The sequence below is a fragment of the Suncus etruscus genome, chromosome 1 (genome assembly GCF_024139225.1).
Source record: "Suncus etruscus isolate mSunEtr1 chromosome 1, mSunEtr1.pri.cur, whole genome shotgun sequence".
NCBI lineage: Eukaryota > Metazoa > Chordata > Mammalia > Eulipotyphla > Soricidae > Suncus > Suncus etruscus.
This window is the reverse complement of record NC_064848.1, coordinates 156,965,645-156,983,398: the sequence shown is the minus strand read 5'-3', so window position 1 is coordinate 156,983,398 and position 17,754 is coordinate 156,965,645. Positions and strand designations below refer to the sequence as shown.

The following is a 17,754-nucleotide window of genomic DNA, read 5'->3' as shown; positions in this document are numbered from 1 at the left end:
ACTCAGAAATAGCTCCTGGCAGGCACGGGGGACCATATGGGACACCGGGATTTGAACCAACCACCTTTGGTCCTGGATCGGCTGCTTGCAAGGCAAACTCCGCTGTGCTATCTCTCCGGGCCCTTTTATTTTTATCATAGTGGCTTACATATCTTTCACTTTAGTATTTTAGGTACATATTAACATTGAATCAGGGGAATACCCATCACCAAATTTGTCCTCTCCCCATTTCAGTTCCTCTTCTGCAACCCATATCCCCCACCATCACCCCCTGGGCTGCTAGAGTAGGAGGTCCCCTCTTTGTCTAGCTTACTATCAGTGATCATACATCTGTTTGGTCCTGATGCCCTCCCTTGTTTCTCCCTCTATTTGAGAGGCTAACCTAGATAAATCGAGTTATGTGGTTTTGTTTGAGGGAAAGAAAGGCAATAGAATGGGGTAAAGATTAAGCCAAAAAATAAATAAATAAATAAATTAATTAATTAAAAAAATATGCTGAAAATGGGCGGAGTCCTTCTAGTGGCTATCAGCCTCAGTTTGAGAGAGGACATGAAAAAGGTAATTGAAACACCATAACAATACAAAAATAAATGCCAAATTAAATATCCAGTGAGCCCTACAGCAATAAAGAGAAGTACCACACCATAGTCTCGGTTCTGCATTCAAATCATGCCGGAGTGCAAAAAGAAAGAGAAAGATAAGATAAAATAATATAAAATAAAAAAGGAGACATCAACTTCAATATCTATACCAAAATAAAGACGTCAAAAAAACAATCAATAAATAAATATATATGTAGAAAAATGATTATTTTGTGCTTTTTTTTTTCCTTTTTTTCCCCCTGCATAGGCACAGTAATTATTGGGGATATTATAGAGGGATAAATATTTATATTTTTTATATTTCTTAAAGAAATTTGGAATACTGTTTTTGAATGATAGTGTACAAAAAAACTTAATCTATTTTTTATTTTATTAATAAAAGAGCTGTTACAGGGACTAAAATGACAGCACAGTGGTAGGGCCTTTGCCTTTCATGTGGCCAACTTGGGACAGTTTGATCCCCAGCATCCCATAAGGTCCCCAGAGACTGCTAGGGTCGATATCTAAGTACAAAGCCAGGAGTAACTTCTGAGTGCTGCTGGATGTGCCCCCACCCCCACCCACCCCCACACCCCACCCCACACACACACACACAAAAGAAAATAGCTGTTACAAAAGCCTAAGAAAGAGGATAAAGTATAATGCATTTAATAAATCTAGCACAAAATAAATTCCATTGTGCTGGCTCAAATACACCTATGATTTCAGAATGTAGCAGTGGGTAAAACATTATCTCTAGAAAGCTACAAAAAAGGAGGGAATAACTTTATAAATTAATTTCCAAGCAGAGCAAACTCTGCAACAACTATCCTAATAATGAGAAAATCTCAAACCAGATCGAAAAGATTTCATTTTGGGAGTTTCTGTATCTTGATTTTTGAGCCCTGGCAGTGCTCCAGAGCTACTCCTAGGTCTGTGCTTAGGCAGAGCTCAGGAGTCAGCAACATGTGAGGCTGGGGTAATAGTTCAGTGTGTAGGACGCATGCCTTGTACATCCAGTCAGAAATGATTCCTAAGCAAAGAATCAGGAGTGGGGTATCACCTAAAACAAAAAAATACTTTCTCTCAATATTCATACTGAAATATTTCCATCATTCTTAGAAATTAAAAAACAAAAACAAAAAATTGGGGATGGAGTAGCACAGCTTGTAGGGAGGGCATTTACGTAGGCAGCCAAACAGGATTCAATCTCCGGCATCCATATGGTCCCTAAGCCTGCCAGGAATAATTTCTAAACTCAGAGCCAGGTGTAACCTCTGAGCGATGCTGGGTGTGGCTCCAAAGCCAAACCAAAACAAAACAAAAAGTCTGGGGCCAGAGCAACAGTACAACGGGTAAGGCTTTATCTTGCACACAGTCCACCCAGGTCTGATCTCCAGGTATCCTAAATGGCCACCTGAGCCTGCCAGGAGTAATCCCTGAGCACTACTAGGTATGGCTCAAAAGTTTTTCTAAAAATCCATCAGGGGAGGGGCCAGAGAGATAGCACAGCGGTAAGGAATTTGCCTTAGGTGCAGAAGGATGGTGGTTCAAATCTCGGCATCCCATATGGTTCCCCACGCCCCCAGCCTGCCAGGAGCGATTTCTGAGTGTGAAGCCAGGAGTAACCCCTTAGTGCTGCAAAACAATACAAAAAAAATCTATCAGGGGACCAGAGCAATAGTACAAAGGATAGATAAGGCACTTGCCTTGCAAGGTGCTGACCCAGGTTGCATCTCCCAGAGCACCACCAGGTGTGCTCCCCACAAAAAATAGTCTATCAGAATCTATGATCCCTTAAAAAAACAAGTCTCGGGGCCGGGAAGGTGGCGCTAGAGGTAAGGTGTCTTGCAAGCGCTAGCCTAGGATGGACCGCGGTTTGATCCCCCGGCGTCTCATATGGTCCCCCCAAGCCAGGAGTGACTTCTGAGCATATTGCCAGGAGTAACCCCTGAGCATTAAACGGATGTGGCCCAAAACCCAAAAAAAAAAAAAAAACAAACAAGTCTCAGGGACTGGAGTGATAATATAGTGAGTAGGGCTCTTGCCTTGCATGAGGCCAACCCAGGTTCCCGCACAGTCCAGAAGGCATAAACAGGAGTAATTTCTGAGTGCAGAACCAGGAGCAACACCCAAACACTGGCAGGTATGGCCCACAAACAAAACAAACAAACAAAAACAAGCCTCGACTACAGGAAATAATCATCACTTTAGCAGGAAGCTTGCCTCTGGGTGGGGGGAGGGAGGATAAATTAGAGAAGGGAACACTAAGATTATCATTAAGGGTGGAGGCGCAGAACAGAGGCAGGCTAGAGGGCAGAAAGGAAACTGGGAAAATTGGTGGAGGTTAATGGAAACTGGTGAAGGGACTTGGAATACTGTACATCTGAAACTCAATGATAAATATTTTGGTAACTATAATTCACCATGATTCAATGAAAAGAATCAGGTCTTGTGTGTATAAGGTTTTTTTGTCTGGTTCCTAACATCATGTGGCTCCCAGCCCTGCCAGTTGTGATCCCCACAACAACAGAATTGAGAATTTGGGACAACAGTTCAAAAGAATGGAACATATCTGTGGCAGACTCAAAGGACCTGTGCTTGTTCCTGGCACCACAGCACCACTGGTCAAGCCCTGATGTCCCTACTACCTGCAGCCTACCTAGAACTTCTGGAATGGCCTTAGTGACCCTTCGCACCATCACCAGGAACACAACCACCACCACCACCACCACCACCACCATTCTACCCCCCACCCTACACTTACATTTTTTTTTTTTTTTTTTAGTTTTTTGGGTCACAGCCGGCGGTGCTCAGGGGTTACTCCTGGCTGTCTGCTCAGAAATAGCTCCTGGCAGGCACGGGGGAGGGGGGGGGGGAGACATGGACACCGGGATTCGAACCAACCACCTTTGGTCCTGGATCGGCTGCTTACAAGGCAAACGCCGCTGTGCTATCTCTCCGGGCCCTACACTTACATCTTAAGAGTATCTTTTTTGTTCTTTATTTTTGGGCCACTTCCAGCAGTGCTCAGAGATTACTCCTGGCTCTGCACTCAGGAATCCTCCTGGTGGACTTGGAGAAACATAAGTAATGCCAGGAATAGAAACCAGGCAGGCTGCATGCAAGGCAAATGCCCTAACTGCTATCTATCACTGTGGGTACCTGGGAGGGGGGGGGAAGAACGGGTGTCATATATAAGAAATGTAAAAAAAAAAGTAAATAAAAAGATTAAAAAGTACTCTATAGCATATAGGGTTCTTATCTTGCATGAAGCCAACCCAGTTTGATCCCCAACATCCCATATGGTCCCCAAGCACCACTGAAAGTGACTCCTGAGTACAGAGCAAGGAGTAAGCCCTGAGCACTGCCAGATGTGGCCTAAAAAACACTAAGAAATAAAAAGTAATTCAACTGTAAACTGAGGACTTTTTTGATAATCACAATTCTGGGGGAAAATCTCAATGCTTTGGTTAACTAGAAAATGAAAAGGCAATGGTAATATAGCCCTATCACATTCTTCATGAACCAATCATATCTGGAAGAAATTTAGAAACTGAAAAGAACAGAGGAATTGGTCATGTGGAATGAGTAAGTGGCTTATTCCTTCACTTGAAGCGTTTGGTTGTAAATGAGGACAGGTATACAACTGTTCTAAAAGCAGACAGCAACTGACAGGATTTACTAGAAAGCAAATTCTGTTGAACATAAATAACCCCTGTAAGTATTTGAAACCAAAACCAAGACACAACTAGTCCTTATACCATCACATTCAGGCCAAGACCAAGACAGTCAGGAACTTTGCCAGCACGCCTGCAGTGATAGGCAGGAAGGCTAACCTCAATGTGCTCTCAAATATCTTCCAATCATGGGCACTTTGATCTTGGAAATAGGGAGACAGAAGCTGCTCACGACTGACTGAGTCACTCAAGAGTAGCAAATGAAAAAAAAAAAAGAGAGAGTAGCAAATGGCTCAAGGCAGAATGTTCTACAGAGCCCAAACTGTTCATAATGTGGACACAGAATTCAGCACAAAAGCTTCAGTCAGACCAGTTTGGCTCCTTATCTAGATGCTCAATCTCTCAGCACTTAACTTTCCTCATCAGGAAAATGGAAATGAGAATTAGACACACAGCCAAGTACTGAACACGGCAAACACTTATCAAAGGATGTATTTTATTATTGCTGCTTGTATAATAAAGGAATAAGATGACACCTGACATGGCTGCAGGAGGGAAGATGCTTATTCTAGTGTCCTCCTCCTCCCAAGAGGCTGGGGCAGTGCAAGGAAAACACCAATAATGTTAATAAAACACCAATAATGTGAATAAAATCTTTTATTAGCAAATTTACTATGTACCAGATACCACTCTAAGAACTGTAACTAGAGCTTCCTAACAACCATATAAGGTATCGATCTGTCTTTCCAGAAGAGGAAACTGAAGTTCTTAAGGCTAAATACTTTGCCTGAAGCCACAGAAATTAAAATGACAGGGCAGGATTTGAACAGTGCTCTTAAGACACACAATGGTTCTCAGTATCGAACCACCTAGGAAGATAGAGAAATAATAATTATACCCCATTATACTTTAATTGATCTGGAACAGGCAGTCGAGTTCTCCAGTGTTGTTTTTTTTTTAACTAATATTATTTTGGATGACTTTGCATACAATGATTTTTTTTACCTTTGATGTTTTATTTTATTATAACTTCTTTAACTTAATTATCGTGATAGACAGTTACAAATTTGTTCATGTTTCAGTCATACAACATCCTTCCCCAGTGCACATTTCCTACCACCAGTGTCCCCATTTCCCTCCAGCTCTGTACCCCTGCGCTCTCCCCAGACTCCCTCCGTGGCAAATATTTTTCTCCTCTCTTCTAAATGTTTTTCAGGAAACTATTAGAGATTGAGGAATGAGGTCTCAAAGTAAAACCGGTTGTAAGGGGCAAATTCCCTGAGTTGACATCCCAGGCAGGTTTTTAGAACGATCTATAGGAGCCAGAGAGATATAGTACAGCAAGTAAGACGCTAGGTTCCATCTTCTTCTTTTATTTTTTTTTTATGGTTTTTGGGTCACACCCGGCAGCATTCAGCGGTTCCTCCTGGCTCTACGCTCAGAAATTGCTCCTGGCAGGCTCAGGGGACCATATGGGATGCCGAGATTCGAACCACCGTCCTTATGCCTTACTGGTGTGTTATCTCTCTGGCCTTTGGTTCCATCTTCAGCAGCACCTACCATTGTCCAGACACCACTGTAAGTGTTCCTCAGCACAGAGCCAGAAATAAGAACTGAGGACTTCCAACATCACACATACTACACACACAAACACACATACACATAAAAAAGACAATTATCTTTAGACCTATAATATCAGGACCACTTTCCAAACCTTTTTTTTAATTTTACATGAAAATTCAAGTCCATGGGGTTGGAAAGATAACTTAATTACTGGAGCAAATGCCTGAGAATGTATAAGACCCTGATTTTGAGTTTGCCTAAGCATCTCACTAGAGGGAGAACATGGTCAAGCCAAACATCACCTGAACAACCCTGTGATAAGCACTTCTTGGGGTGGACCCTGTAATAAATAAGTAAATGAACAATAAATAAAAGTAACTGTATTCAGGGGCTGGAGCGATAGCATGGAAGTAGTGTGTTTGTTTGCCTTGCATGCAGAAGGATGGTGGTTCGAATCCTGCCATCCCATATGGTCCCCCGTGCCTGCCAGGGGCAATTCCTGAGCGTAGAGCCAGGAGTGACTCCTGAGCGCTGCCGGGTGTGACCCAAAAACAAAAACAAAAAAACAAACAAAAATAAAGAGGACAAGAGGAGTGAATGTGATGCCCACTCAAGGAGTTAGACCTGCCCACAGCTGCCATCATCCTGGCAGAAAATTGTTCTTCCATAAAACTCCAAAAGAAAATAATGGCTGCCAATACTTCCCAGGTAGACCTGAATGTCACCACCTAAACACTCACAACAGAAATGGCCCAGCTTCACAATTTAACCTAATCAAACTTCCATGCCACCAAATTTGTTTTAGATCTATATATCCTCAATAGCTTATATAGTGTCAGTCTAGTAAGATCACAGTAAATCTTATTGAAAAGTCAGTCACCTACCAAGCTCAGTGAACCTAAACAGTAACACAGAAGGCCCAGGTAGTATCAGCCACACCAATAAATCTTTATAGACACTGACTTTAGAAACAACATGAAATGATATGAATAACAATAATTTAAAATTACCCTGTTTTGGGGCTGGAGCCATGCACAGTGGTGATAAGGCCTTGCCTTGCACACCTAGACCTAGACTGACCGGGTTCAATCCCCAACATCCCATATGGTCCCCTGAGCCTGCCAGGAGTAATTTCTGAGCAGAGAGCCAAGAGTAACCCCTGAGCTCTGTCTGGGAAGGCCCAAAAAACAAACAAACAAAAATTAACCTGTGTTGATCTAAGTTTTGGTAATTCCATTTGTCTTTGTGTTGTGACAAATAATATAAAATAAATTTTGTGTGTGCTTGCATGGAGGCAGGTATGACAGTGGGTGGCTGACTAGGGCCACTGATAAAAGGAAGGTCACACTGGTAGTGGGATGGTGTTTGAATATTTAGTCCTAAAATGACTGTATTGTGAATAACCTAGTAAATCATGGAGCAATATTAAAAATTGGAGGTGGAGGGTCTAGAGCAATAGCAAGGTGGGTAGGGTATTTGCCTTGCATGTGGCCAACCTGGGACAGACCCGGGTTCAATTCCCCTGCATCTCACATGGTCCTGAGCCTGCCAGTAGCGATTTCTGAGTGCAGAGCCAGGAGTTACCCCTGAGCGCCGCCGGGTGTGGCTTCAAAACCTAAATGTTAAAAAAAAAAAAAAACTGGGGGTGGGAACTAGAAAGATCTCTTAGAGGCTCTTGGGCCCAGGCTCTGTAGGCCATAAGTGCCAAGCAGCACAGCTGTCCCTGGTTTCCCAGGACTCTTCTTGAAACAGAAACCCACTTAAGCAAACATTTGCAAGGAAAGGAAGGTCATATTTCCAGCTTGAATTCCTGATGCAGGGAAAAGACTAAATCAACATCTACAGTTCAGCTCTGTATCCTGGCTTCTCTGTCCACTGAGATGGACTTAGGTGATTTGAGTCTGCTAATATTATAACATCAGGCAACAGGGCCAAGTATCAAAGAGCAAAGCTTTAGTCAGATAACTGTGAGTTCAAATCCTAGCTCCACTTTCACTAGATATATAACCCTGGGCAAGTCATGAAATTTCTTTGAGCCTGTTTAATCCTTTGTAAAACAAGAATATACTCTGCACAGAGCTACAAGAAATGACAAAGAAAATAATCAAAGGTGCTAATTAACAGTACCTGGAAAGAGAATTGTTTCCAACAAGTAGTAGCTATTCTTTCATTCATTCAACACACATTTAATCAATCACGCAGTTCTAAAGAAGCCATAAATCCACATAGCCAAGTACAAATCTTCAATATGCACTCTGTGGACTGTGTGTTAAACCCTTTGCAACACCAAAAATTACAAATACCACAGAGGGAACTCATTAGCAATGAATTCATGTCAGAGGGAATAATAAATTTGTGTGTGGATACACACACACACACACACACACACACACACACACACACACAGAGTAATTATTCTTCCTTTCATTTTATTAATTGCTTTGGAAGACTGGGCCAGATTATGATATTTGATTCAGAGTGAGTTCTGGAATACAAAATGCTTAATCTAGTCAAAAAAAAATAAAATAAATCACAAACTTCTATCATTAGAAGTATTAAAGTTTTTGTTCATCAATCCTAACATTGTTCTACTTTCCTGTAAGGCAAAGAAAAATTAACATTCTGTAAGAAAACCAAAAATCAAGACCTACATAGAAGCATAGGTACTAAAATCTCAACTTTAGCACTAGCTAAAGAAAAAGACAGCAATCTTCACAACAACCAGCTGTAACAACTGAGAACAAGTTAACTGTACACTGTACAACTGCTTTTCAACTCCTTAATACTGGAGAATTAGCAGGAGTGCTTGGATGGGGACCATGTTTTTGGGTGGGGACTGAACATGCAAGGAAAGGTCAGAAGCACAAGCCATAGAGAAAAGTCACTCTCTGAGGAAGTGTATAAAAATTCTCCCAAATACCCCATACCTTTTTTCATCATATCTCGGTCCAAGGCTACATTTCTTTGGGCAAGATTAACTTCTGATCGAAAATCAAAACGCTTGGCTCGCTGTTCTTTCTTTTCAATTGCCTCCTAGAAGATACAGAAGAAGGTAAAAAAAAATGTGTGTGTGTGTGTATATATATATATATATATATATATATGAAACATGGAAGAAGGGACTTAAATTACAAACAACAAGACAAATAGGAAAAATGAGCAACATTAAATCTTTTGTGTTTTCTTCATTTTTTTTCCCTTCAGCACCCAGCCAATGCTTCGGGTTTACTGCTGACTCTGCTCTCAGGGAACACTTCTGATGGGAATTGGAGGACCCTATGAAGTCCCAGGAGCTTTTTACCCACGTACTACCTCTCTGGCCCAACCTTGAATCATATTTGCAGATAACTAGCTATTAAAACAATGACTAGGAAAAAAAATAAAAACAATGACTAGAAGGATATATGTACACCGATACCTCTATAATTTGGAATAATCTCCACAATGACTCAATACTTATCATTGTGCATAGAAGGAATTCAATGAATATTTATTTTTTCATTCAATGAGTAATGAATAATGCTTTGGCCCTCTGACCAAAAGCATTTCATTATTATTAGCAATTATGTGAACAAATTACAACTAAATAATCCCAAAAGTCCAATTTCCCAGATGCAGAAATTGATAGTTAAACTTAATAAATTTAAAAAAATTTTAAAGACTAACTGCAGATACTTCCTTTATCAAGGGGGCAGATGTTCTGATCTCAGTGCTATTTCTAGGAGCCCCGCTGCCAACCCCTTTCACATGATCTCTGTGTAGGGTAATCACACCTACCACAGCTTCCACATTATGTCTGCTTGAGCAGTCCACTCATTAAAGCTTTTTTCCCCCACTTTAAAAATAACACTGAGAAAGAAACTCTCCCTCTATTCTAAGCTCATGACCATGGAATTGCCACTTTGTATCTTTTAGTGACAACAAGCATTGAGGCTTCACTAAAAAACAAAATGGTTGGGGCTGAAAAGATAACATAGAGGGTAGGGCACTTGCCTTACAAGAAGCCAAACCAGTCCTGGCCCACTAGGACTGTATGGTCCACCAAGCATCAGTAAGGAGTGATTACTGAGTGCATAACCAAGAATAACCCCTGAGCATTCCAGCTGCGCCCCCCACCCCCCGCCCAAAAATGGGCTAGAACAATAATACACCAGGGAGGGTGCTTGCCTTGCCCATGGCTTACCTGGGCTCGAGCCCTAGCATCCCATGTGGTCCCCTGAGCCCCTCCAGGAGTGATCCCTAAGCATAGAGTCAGGAGTTAAGCCTGAGCACTGCCAGGTGTGGGTCCAAAAAACAAAAACAAAATTGGCTTTAAGTTTTTATTTTCCACAAGAACTAAAATAGGGGCCGGGAAGGTGGCGTTAGAGGTAAAGTGCCTGCCTTGCAAGCATAGGACAGACCGCGGTTCGATCCCCCGGTGTCCCATATGGTCCCCCCAAGCCAGGGGCGATTTCTGAGCGCATAGCCAGGAGTAACCCCTGAGCGTCAAACAGGTGTGCCCCCCCCCCAAAAAAAAAAAAAAAAAAAAAAAGAACTAAAATAAATCTAATACAAGTGTGAGTTTCTGAGAGCAGGGAGGAACTAACTGTATGCTGACTTCACCAAACAGAAGTCAGGTATAACTATAGATAGCTTATGGGGATTGGTAACTGCAACACTTTTTTTTTTTAAATAATTTTTATTGTGACCAAAGTGAATAACAAATCTTTCACTGTAATATTTAAGGCAATGGTCCTCAAACTACGGCCCGCGGGGCCACATATTGTATTTATTCCCATTTTGTTTCTTCACTTCTAAATAAGATATATGCAGTGTACATAGAAATTTGTTCATAATTTTTGTTTTTACTATAATCTGGCCCTCCAACAGTCTGAAGTACAGTGAACTGCTCCCCTGTTTAAAAAGTTTGAGGACCCCTGACTTAAGGTATATAGTGACAATGAATCAGGGCCATTCCCACCACCACGGTTGTCCTACCTCCCTCCACCCCTTTTCCCAGCATGTGTCCCATATCTCCCTCCTTTGCTCCCCGAGTGCTAGAGTAACTGTTCCCCTCTGTGTATAGCTTGTTGTAGATAGGGTATCGATTCTGCTATTGTTGACTTTGGGTTTGGTGTTTAAGTCTGATTATTTCCCAATAGTTATGCTAATTTTCTTCATTTAGGCCTTCCTAAGATTAGCACAAACAACAAATCTGCCTCTCTTCAATAATAATTTAGGTACAATTTTGTGGGGATAACACCCTATCCCTCCCTGTATGTTTCACATAATGGCAAAATATGTAGGATCAAGAACATCTACTGCTCCCATTACAATTAAAAGCCATTTTCATTTTATTCTATTTCTTGTGTAAGAGGTGATCAGGACTGGGGATCTAGCTCAGTAGTAGAGTGTATGACTTGCTTGTATGGCACCCTGGTTTCAATCAATATGACCAAAAGCATGAATATAAACATATTAACAGAATGATCATTTCTTTCTTTTGACCTTTATACATTCTGAGCAGACTGAGATACAGATAAAAAAAAAAAAAAAGGCCCGGAGAGATAGCACAGCGGCGTTTGCCTTGCAAGCAGCCGATCCAGGACCAAAGATGGTTGGTTCGAATCCCGGTGTCCCATATGGACCCCCGTGCCTGCCAGGAGCTATTTCTGAGCAGACAGCCAGGAGTGACCCCTGAGCAACGCCGGGTGTGGCCTAAAAACCAAAAAAAAAAAAAAAAAAAAGTAGGGCCTTAACTCTTCAGTAAAGAGACAGGCGTAACTCCTGAGCATTGCTGGGAGTGGCCCCAAAACAAAACAAATAAAATATTCTGTTGTTCTTGGTGTTTTGTTTTGTGGGGAGAGGTGTCAGTGCAAGGTGCTTGGGGACTACCGTTTTTGTGCTGGGATTGCTCCCAATGGGGTTGTGTAGGTTTTTTTTGGTTTTTTTTTTTTTTTGGTTTTTTGGGCCACACCCGGCGGTGCTCAGGGGTTCCTCCTGGCTGTCTGCTCAGAAATAGCTCCTGGCAGGCACAGGGGACCATATGGAACACCGGGATTCGAACCAACCACCTTTGGTCCTGGATCGGCTGCTTGCAAGGCAAACACCGCTGTGCTATCTCTCCGGGCCCAATTGTGTGGGTTTTGACCTTGTGGTGTCAGGGATCTAAACTGAGCCTCCTACATGCAAAACCTATGCTCAGTCTCTTGAGCTCTCTTCCAATTCTTTTTTTTTTTTTTTTTTTTTTTTTGGTTTTTGGTTTTTGGGCCACACCCGGCATTGCTCAGGGGTTACTCCTGGCTGTCTGCTCAGAAATAGCTCCTGGCAGGCACGGGGGACCATATGGGACACCGGGATTCGAACCAACCACCTTTGGTCCTGGATCAGCTGCTTGCAAGGCAAACACCGCTGTGCTATCTCTCCGGGCCCTCTTCCAATTCTTTTTTTTTTGTTTGTTTGTTTTTTTTTGTTTTTTGTTTTTGGGCCACACCCGTTTGACGCTCAGGGGTTACTCCTGGCTATGAGCTCAGAAATCGCCCCTGGCTTGGGGAGACCATATGGGACGCCGGGGGACCGAACCGCGGTCCGTCCTATGCTAACGCTTGTAAGGCAGACACCTTACCTCTAGCGCCACCTTCCCGGCCCCACCTCTTCCAATTCTTAACTAGAAAATTTAATCGAGCAACAAAACAAAAAAGGAGGTATGGAATACCTGCAGTCCTATTATGTCCTAGAGACCAAGATTATGTTTATCTGATTATTAAAATGAATAAGTACCTTTGAGGTGACATCAATTCCAGTGATGAAACTACCAGCCTTGTTTTCATATCTTCTGCTTGTGTCCTATCATGAAGGGGAAAAAGGAGAAATGCTGAATAGTAAGTGAGAAAAAAAACACCCTATGATTAAAAAAAAAAAAAAAAAAAAAACAGCCTAACAATTGATTCCTTTCATTTGATTTCTGCACTGGTTATTAAACTCATGGCCTCATAATGCAAGGCATGCACTTAACTCAAGTCACATCTGCAGACCCAAATGATTCCTTTAGCATAGCCATTCTTTTCTGCTACTTTTTCCACACCCTACAGACCTCTTATGAGAAGATGTATCTCAGGGACTCTGCTAGCAATCAACTACTGTAACAACAAGTCTTTCTTATTTTCGACATCAGAAGCTCTCCAAAGTCTTAAGCAGTTCTATCTGGAGGCTACACATGCTTTGCATGCAGAAGCCAAAGGTTCAATCTCCATGATCACATACACCTGTGAGCACCCTGGGAGCAAACATTCCAAGACCAGAGCAGGAAGAAGGTACTGCTGCTCCCAGCACTACCACGTATAGTTGACAAATGAATGTCATCTACTGAATGTTTCCATGGAAATGAAAATGCAAAGGCTTTTTGAGGAAAACGGTCAAGATGTAGCCCTGGATATCATGCCAGATCACATGCAAATACGTCTTCCTTGTGACACATAAAGTCCAGATTCACCTACATTCATCCTCGGGAGACAAGGACAGTGCAATGTAAAATGGATGAGATTTGGAAGCAAAGGCTCATTCAAGTCACACTTCTGACAGTCATAAATATATGAAACTAGAATTCTTTAGACCTAGGTTCCCCCACAGTATCCTGATCTTTTGCTACACTCCTATTTGTACTACAAAAATCTGTATCTCCAACAAAATAACTGCACTTACTGTTTATCCCTGCTGAGAACACACTCTTCCAAAGCTGCACCTGGCTAGCTTTTTGTCATTAAAAATGACAAAATGGTGTTTCAGTGCCTTGGTGTTAAAGGACACCAGGTGTGCCTTCTCATTCTGCATATCATCCTGCACTCTGCATTCACTCTCCCATTAACATGCTTTACCTTCTTTCTGGCACTTAACTCTACCAGACATGATTGGCTTGCTTGTATCTCCCAACTGGAACATAAACTCCAGGAGTTAAGTTTGATCTTGACTTTCATTGAGCAATTAGGACTGTGCCTGGCACATGGTGAGGAACGCAGTAAATAAAGTTGAACTACATGGACACAGGGTTTATAAAGCCTACTTCACAACAGCATTGGTATTTAAATGGAGTCAAGGGGAAAATGTCATTATGACATTCTTACTAAAGTTGTTACCGTTTGCACTCTTTGGTGATAGATCCTGCCTTAACCTTTTCTATCATTTTCATTTAAAAAGCCGAGTTGGCTGCCGAGTAATTTCCATCTACTGAAGAAACAGTCCAGCGGGTAAGGGCATTCGCCTTGCATGTGGTCATCCTAGATTCAATCTCCAGAATTTCATACAGATCCTTGCCCAAGCACTGCCAGGAATAATTCATACCTGAGCACAGAGCCAAAGAGTATAACCTCTGAACATCGCCGTGTATGGCCCCCAAAATCCAGAAATAAAAGAAAATGAAAGCCAGCCTTGTTGACACTGTATGCTTATCACTGACTATTTATGTTAGAATAAGAAATGAAGGAGGAAGAAAGGAACCATCCAGGAATGGGATGTGGAACCATCAAACCAGTGCAAACAAAACGTCAGCTCTCAGCAGTCCCCCAATTGCATCGAGATGAACCATTGCAAGCTCTCCCAAAGGTCCGTTTCATGAAGTGTCAGTGGCTGGGACCACAATCGGGTGCAACACGACAGTGCAAAGTTGCACGGGGACCAAGGACCCCGGAACCCCCACAAACCCCGAAGCTGCTGTTGTGGGTGACAAGTTCAGTCAGCCCTCCGGGGGAGACCCCCGAGCACCCGAACAGAGGGTGCACACGGGGACCCGGACGCCAGCGCCACCCGAGACAGACAGCTAGCTCCTCCCGGGCCACTGCAGGCCCAGCACCCCCAGCACCCCCGCCCCGCCCCTGGGGTCCCGCGAGGGCGCCTCCGGGGACGGGGGGAGGCATCCCCGACTCTCAGGCTCGTCCCACTTCCTCCAGCCCCATTTCCGGGCGCGCTGCACCCCTTTTTTCTCCAGTCCTTCAATCCCAGCGCCGGGTGCACCCGGACCCCAAAACCTCTGCCCTCTCCCCCGCCCGCACTTCCCGCGTCCCGGGCGCCTCGCCTCCCGCCCCTACCGGGATCAGTTCCTTCAGCGATCGCCGCACGGGCACGATCTCCAGCTCGCCCTCCTCCACCTCCATGGGCTCCGGCTCGCCGCGCTCCAGGCCGGCCTCGGTGTCGGCGGGCGACGAGAGCCCCAAGGCCGGTCCTGCCGGGGCCTCCGCTTTGACCGACACTCGCAGGCCCCTCACGGCCGCCATCGCCGCCCGCCGGCCGCACCACCGAGAACCCGCCCCGCGCAGCAGCCGGCTAGAGCGCCGCCGCGAAGTCACGAAGCAGCAGCCGCGGGTTGCTAGAGAGTCGCCACCTACGGGGCCTTGAGAACCGTCCTTCGCACCACGCCCCCTAGTGGCAGGAGGAACTCGCGGGCGGCGGACGCCTGGCCGAGTGGGGACCCGAGTGGGCGGGGTCTAGGGTCTAGGGAAGGTTGGTGTCCGGCTTCGGAAAATTGGTACGAGGTGAGCCCTAAGCCTGTGATCAAAAGCTAACTCTCGGGTTACAACGCATGCTTTTGCAGGCGGGTGCTCCGGGTTCGGTCCTCTTCCCGCAGGCTCGGTTGCAGGCACTCAGGGGAGCCACCTTGAACACCAAGCTCAGGATTGCTCCTGAGCCCTGCCAGATGCCACCCAGACCAAACTTGACTTGACTGTGGCAGTCAAGTCACTTAACCCTCAACCACTTAACCCTTAGAAATATATGGGTATTTTTATCAGTAAAATGAGACAATATAATCCACCTACAGAGGTTGTGATTCACTGGTAGAGCTAGTATGCTTTAAGACCCTTGGATTGGTCTTTGTATGTCCACCCCAATCAATAATAATAATAATAACACAACAAAAATAACTACTGTTATATGCCAGTCACTGTTCCAAGTGCCCAACAACCCCATAAAGTCCTATCAAGTAAGCACTATTAGTTATTCCCCCACTTATTTAGCACACGTGAGGAAACTGAAACAAAGAAGCTTATCCAAAGTAACAGGCTATTATGGAATGGAACCTGAGTCTGAACCTAAAATAAGTCTTAGTTCCAAACCCAGAATGATCCTTCAGTTATTATAGCTCTATAGTCTGTAGGTTTTCAGTGTACTTACCACTAACATTGTACTCTCCCAATAATCAGTTCATTTTACGTGCACAAAGGTTGAAATTCCAAGATGGTAGTGAAGAGCCCGGGCTATAGTACAACAGAGAGGGCATTTGCATTGCACCTGAGCACCCCTGGACATAGCCCAAAAACAAAACCAAAGGGTAGTGAGATGCTTGAAGGGCTGCATTGCCTCTCCTGAGGATTCAGCTCACCATTTGCCACTGAACATAGTTTCCTAAAGTCCTTTCTAATAAGAGCCTGCTTGGGGAGTGGAAGTGTCTTCTAGATATTAGCTCCTTAACCTGTGGGTCACTACCCCATATGTGGTCATGTAACTACAAATTTGTAATAAATGCTTACACTGGCAGCACATATATTAAAATTGAAGCAATACAGAGAAGCCTAGCATTGCCCACATGCAAGGATGATACGAATTTGTGAAACCTATCTTTAATCATTTTTTGTTTTAAAATAAATGTCTTGAAGGCCATAGAGATAGTACAGTGAGTAACTTGTTTGCCTTGCACACAGACTATCCAGGTTTCATCGCCAGTATGGTCCCCCTAGCCCTGCCAGGCATGATCCTTGAGTGCAAAGCCAGAAGTGAGCCCTGAGGACCATGGGGTGTGGCCACAAAAATAAAACTAAGGGGCTGGAGCAATAGCACAGTGGTAGGGGGTTTGCCTTGCATGCTGCTGACCCAGGACAGACCTGATTTCGATCCCTGTTATCCCATATACCACGAGCCAGGAGAGATAGCCAGGGGTAACCACTGAGTGCCGCCAGGTGAGGCCAAAAAACAAACAAAAAATAATAATAAGGGGCCGGAGTGATAGCACAGCAATAGGGCATTTGCCTTGCACGCAGCTGACCCAGGACAGACGGTGGTTCAAATCCCGGCACCCCATATGGTCCCCCAGGCTTGCCAGGAGGGATTTCTAAGTGCAGAGTAACCCCTGAGTGCCACTGCCGGGTGTGACCCAAAAACCAAAAAATAAAATTATGATTTATCATCAGTAAATGTTTGATTTGTTAACTTATATTGCATAACTATATAGACAGGGTTGCACAAAAATGCTGTCTGGCAGGAAAAAAGTGCTCTCTGGCAAAAAGGCTTTTAGAAGCCATACTCTAGGTTTCTTGGGTGTTGCTTATCTTTTTTTTTTTCCTCATCAATTTTTGCTTTATTTTTTTATAAAAAAATCTTTATTTATTGATTAGTTATTGGGCCACACTCAGTGATGCTTACAGGTCACTCCTGGCTCTGGACTCAGAAACCACCCCTTGGCAAGCTGGGGGACCATATAGGATGCCAGAATTAACCAGGTCCCTCCTGGGTTGGCCACATGCAAGGCAAATGCTCTACCTCTGTGCTATCTCTCCGGCCCTCATTTTTTGCTTTAAATACTGATTTTATTTTCACCTTCTTCTCTCTGACTTTTAAGCCAATTTTCTGATCTAATGAAGGCTCCCTAGGATGGATCCCTAGGGTCTCACTAACTCCATGTTCCAATGGGCTCTTCCCATGGAAAAACAAGTAATTATAAACCAAGAGAACATAATTACTTGGATCTCTGACTGTCTCTTCCCCTTACATCATATGCGACCTTAGGAAAACCACTTAACCCTTAGAAATATCAGGGTATTGTTATCAGTAAAATGAGACAATATAATCCACCTACAGAGCAGTATGTGAGGACTAAGCAAGATATGTATAGGTAAGTCTAGAATCCAACAGAAGCCTTATAGTAAGTAAATCAGTTTTTCTTCGCTTTTATTTTTAGGCCAGACCCA

The 17,754-nt window shown here is 43.7% G+C and overlaps 1 protein-coding gene and 1 non-coding gene across 2 annotated transcripts in view; one reads left to right on the top strand and one right to left on the bottom strand.

Annotated features, from left to right (window-relative positions):
- Positions 1-15,087, bottom strand: part of NCBP3 (nuclear cap binding subunit 3) — a 43,800-nt gene extending 28,713 nt beyond the window's left edge. Inside the window, exons 1-3 of the mRNA XM_049782652.1 lie at positions 14,884-15,087; positions 12,584-12,649; positions 8,752-8,857 (exon numbers count right to left, since the gene is read on the bottom strand). Of these exons, the coding sequence (XP_049638609.1) occupies positions 8,752-8,857; positions 12,584-12,649; positions 14,884-15,069 (358 nt within the window). The 5' untranslated portion in view covers positions 15,070-15,087. The remainder of the gene's footprint in view (positions 1-8,751; positions 8,858-12,583; positions 12,650-14,883) is intronic.
- A 1,225-nt stretch (positions 15,088-16,312) lies between these two features.
- Positions 16,313-16,422, top strand: LOC126029726 (U6 spliceosomal RNA). Its single transcript, XR_007503042.1, has one exon. It is a non-coding gene; the product is annotated as a U6 spliceosomal RNA (small nuclear RNA).
- Positions 16,423-17,754: the final 1,332 nt, after the last annotated feature.